Source organism: Cibotium barometz, chromosome 24 (assembly GCF_041138505.1).
Source record: "Cibotium barometz isolate CiBa-2024 chromosome 24, ASM4113850v1, whole genome shotgun sequence".
NCBI lineage: Eukaryota > Viridiplantae > Streptophyta > Polypodiopsida > Cyatheales > Cibotiaceae > Cibotium > Cibotium barometz.
Genome location: NC_141069.1, coordinates 16,310,334 through 16,314,797, shown reverse-complemented (window position 1 = coordinate 16,314,797; position 4,464 = coordinate 16,310,334). Strand labels below are relative to the sequence as shown.

General features: G+C 46.5%; 1 protein-coding gene across 1 annotated transcript; it reads right to left on the bottom strand.

The window, feature by feature from the left end:
- Positions 1-2,591: 2,591 nt before the first annotated feature.
- LOC147624938 (uncharacterized) lies at positions 2,592-4,212 on the bottom strand. The gene has a single exon (XM_086818178.1). The coding sequence runs from the start codon at positions 4,129-4,131 to the stop codon at positions 2,806-2,808; it is 1,326 nt and encodes a 441-aa protein (XP_086674304.1). The 5' UTR covers positions 4,132-4,212; the 3' UTR covers positions 2,592-2,805.
- Positions 4,213-4,464: the final 252 nt, after the last annotated feature.

The window sequence follows — 4,464 nt, the reverse complement described above, 5'->3', positions numbered from 1 at the left end:
TCCGTGTCTTTGGGTGTCGTGCATACACTCACACTCCAAATGATACAAGGGGCAAGCTTGAGCCAAGGAGTGAGTTGCTCATTTTTGTGGGCTACTCTTCTTAATCAAAGGCTTACAAAGTTTTTGATCCACGATCAAACAAAGTTTTCGTTCGTCAAGACGTTGTCTTTAATGAGCGAGACTTACTTCGCCTTCCGTTGCCCATACCAATTGAACAAGAATCTCAGACTGTGCCAAATGAACCCCATAGTCACCTTAAACTTCACCTCTTGAGGAGGCTTCCTCCTCCCGACAACCACCCAGGGATCCTTTACCTCGCTAGTATCAACAAACCATGCGTGATTCTGGCATGCTTCCCCTTGATATCCCTTTGGACGGTCCTCGTCGGTCCACCAGACTCGCTCCTCGTGCCTCATTCACCTCTGTTTTTTCCGCAGACTATGTGGCACATGATGAGCCAACATTGTGGAAAGATGCTATTAAAATTCCATCCTGGAAACAGGCTATGAAACTAGAACTCGAAAGCATTGACCGTAATGGCACGCGGTCCCTTGTGGATCGCCCTCATCATAAGAAGGTCATTGGAACCAAATGGATCTTCCACACCAAATTTAAAGCTAATGGTACCTTGGACAAATACAAAGCCCGGCTCGTTGTGCAAGGCTTTCGCCAAAAAGAAGGCATTGATTTCGACGAGACCTTTGCACCCGCTGCTCAAATGACCACAATCCGTCTTTTACTCAATCTAGCTGCCCACCACAAATGGCCAGTCTATCATATGGATGTTAAGAGTACCTTTTTAAATGGCATTCTCAAAGAGGAGGTCTACGTTGACCAACCTCCGGGTTTCCCGCTCCCCGGCCTTGAGGACAAAGTCTTTGCATTGTGGCATTCTTCCAGTACCTCCCAATCCCAAAAGCCTTTACTCCGGTCTCAACTCACATGAATCCTCATCTTCGACAACCAAATCTGTTTTTTCTCCTCATCTTCTCTCATGATCCCTTTTTGGTCGGAGAGGGGGTGTGTGAAAATATACCCAAAAAGGGTATTTAACCCAGCCCCAAAAGGGCCACCTTTTTCTTTTATATTATTTATCTCCTGGCCGACCAACACCATGCCCTCATATACATATGAGGCGCCTCTTAAACCTCACCACCAACTAACAATTACTGCTCAGCTGGTTGTCCACTGCTCATCAGCGTTTTTCCCCTGCTGGATTGATCGCCCATTTCAGGACAGCCCTTCAGCGTGCTTCTGTACCGGCTGCTGGTGTTGGAACAGGCCGCCTACAAACAGGTGGAACCCTTCCATCTGCAGTGTTTCTTCTGCGTTTTATCACAAGTTGCTGCTGCTGGTCCATGGTGCATACTCTGCATTTTTCACCACAGCTCACTTCTGCGTTTTTCCATCAGCAGCCATCAGGACATAAGCACTTACATCTCAGCCCTACGTCAGGGATACATCAGCACCTACTTCTCAGCCCTACATCAAGCATATATCGGTGCTCACATCAGGCTTACTTCGGGATTGTCATCTGCGTTTTTGGGACAGCAGCCGTCTCTGCTTGTTCGGAGTCTCACATAGAGCTCCTGTACTGGACTTCATCTTTTATATACATATCACCATTGCATGCTCTGTGATTTGCTCTGATCTTTCGTATATTTGGTCCTTTGGTCTCTTTTGCCCTCACATCTTCTACCTCAACTGCACTAGCAGTGTGCTCTCCCACGTCAAGGAGTATCGTGATGCTTCGGCGATTTGGGCAAAGGTTGTCAGTCTCTATGAGGTAAGGACCTTCTCTAGATGTCTTGCTCTTGAGAATCAGTTGCATCAGTTACAGTTTACTGGGACCCAGTCAATACGAGACCATGTTAATAAGATGGAGGAACTCCGAGGCGAGATTGCCTCGTGTGGGAAGAGCATCAGCTCGGAAGATATGGCAGTGATGTTGCTGTGCCGTCTTCCCCCACAGTATGATGTGTTCTATACTAGTTTACTGACATCCAAAATGCGTGAGAGCATTGCATGGGAGGAGCTTGTTCCTATGTTGTTGGAGCAAGAGGCCCGTCATGCTGAGACTGCAGGCACAGGTTTTGGGTCCACGGCCCTACAGTTTGCAATATACCAGCATCAACTGGCCTCAGTCATAGATACCTTCCTTGTGGATGTAGTAGCCAGTCAAGCTCCCTCCCTAGAATCAAACCCTAATTCTAGGTCAGCAATTTAACTAGCTGGTTCTGAGGCTGTGGGATTCGCAACACTAGATATTAAGTTGGAAGGTAGTCTCTAAGGATTGCAAGCATTGGCATATTGGGATATATCATTATTAAGCAACCTCAGCCAAAGATATAAGTTAGGCTCCCAAAATTAAACCGGTAGGGGCTCTGGTTATCAAACCAATCTTCATGAGCAGGGGATCCCACCCGTCCAACCCTGCCTGTCCAATGTGGGCAGGGGAGATGCCTGAAAAGAACCTTATCAGTAATACAAAATTGGTGCTGCTTAAAGACAAAGACGTATGCCCAGTTGCAATATAGATGTACAACATGAACTAAACAACTATCATGGCCACCTTAGACTAACAGTATGTGTGCATTGTAAAAGATCAATAATAGGTAATACAAATTATATGTACATGCTCAATCTTATCACTAGAGCCCATATATAACATTCCCAACCATCAAGCAAAGCTAATACACCTTCTAAAATACCGGGTTCATGTACAGTTGTTGCGTTAACAAAATATCACACACATAAGATGTAAGTTCACACTGAAAATCAAGAATCCCCGAATTTGTTACATTGTCAAGCTGCTGCACTCGAATTTCCAGTCTCCTGAGCCATCAGTTTTTGCAGGATTGCAAAGCCTGCCCAAGCATCAATACATGCATACTCAATCTGCTTCTCATCCAAGTACTTCTTCTCCCAATTACTCAAAGTAATTTTCTTAATCTTCACAAGTGCCATCCCGAGCACCTGGTCGACCAGCTTCTTCAATCCTCCCCCCTGCAAATCTTTCCTCTGCAATTTTTCAGAGGCAAGGGTACCAAGCTCTACTTGCCCTTGACATGCCAGCCCATGATCTCTCTCAAGTTTGTTGGCATCCTTCCGAATCCCTACGCCTCCAAGCCATTTCTTAGGATTGAGAAGAAACTCTACCAGGGTGTCTGGTATCACGTCTGTGTATAGCAATTGAATTATCAAGCATTCATTAGGTCCACATAGCTGCAGAAGGGCCACCTTGTTGTCCTCACCTTTCAGACGATTTGGCTTCCACTCAAGATCAATGCCAAAAAGATCTCCAGTCTGTCGCTGAATCCATTCTATCACTGCAGCTGCCTGGCTGGTTACTGTGACAGGCATGGTTTTGCCACACCATGCCACAACTTGTGTGGTTGTTTTACCGGGCATTTGAATACCATGTGGGGGCGCACCGAATGAGGCATGGAAGCTATTGGCCTGTACATAAGTTTCATGGCTGGTAAGTGCCCTAGCTGGTCTTGGCATGGCATCACGTAACCTAGCTGGGCTTGGCATGGCACCATGTGCCCTAGCTGGGCTTGGCATGATGTCATATGCCCTCCCCTGTGACCCACCTGGCCCATCATAAGGGTAACCTCCATGTGCTCTGCCTGGTCCAACATAAGGGTAATTTGGCATGACACCATGTTGTCCTTCATTATAAGACAAGGTGTCATGTGATCCATCATCATAAGAGTAAATTGGCATGACTCCAAAAGAAACATCATAATAAGGCATGGGTGAATGACCCCTAACCGGTCCATGACCATAAGGGGAATGTGGCATGACCACAGCATGAGGTTTCCGGTGATGTGTAGGTTCTCTCCTAGGCCCACCATCTAAATCAAGTGAATTAACAGGGTTACCATACCTTGCTGACATAGCTGGATCGGTGACAGAGAAATTTCTACCGCCATAGCTTTGAGACCCTCCCTCGCCATGGCGTTGAGACGGGGGCTGCTGGTACCAGGTGGTTCCATTGATGACTGTTTCGTGGCCCCTCCGTTCATGATGATGGTCGCATTGAACCCCTGCATGCCACTGACGGGGCCACTCTGAATATGGTGGAGGCTGCGGATCATCATGTTTAGGCGCAGAAACGCTCCTCATCGTGAAACGCGCTCAGTGCAGCACTGAGGAGCGAGCGTGTTACCCAGGCAGGGGTATGAGTGTAATTGGACGTTCAAAAAAAAGTAAAAGTTAAAAAAACAAGGTGAAAAGTTTCACGAGGCGCCACCTAGGTGTGTTTCTTTACCGAAGGTAATATTTATAAGTATAATAGGATAAAGGCAAGCACAAAGGTACACTCAAGCCCATAATGCATACTCATATGCATATCGAGAATGAAAACCATATGAGAAAAGGCAAAAAAAAAATTGGTTGGAGCTTCTGATATCCAGGTCCATTCGTGCATGCGCAAAGTCCATATGCATAACATACGTC

Coding starts and splice junctions, on each gene's coding strand:
- LOC147624938 (XM_086818178.1), bottom strand. CDS start 4,131: ATGAGGAGCGTTTCTGCGCCTAAACATGATGATCCGCAGCCTCCACCA.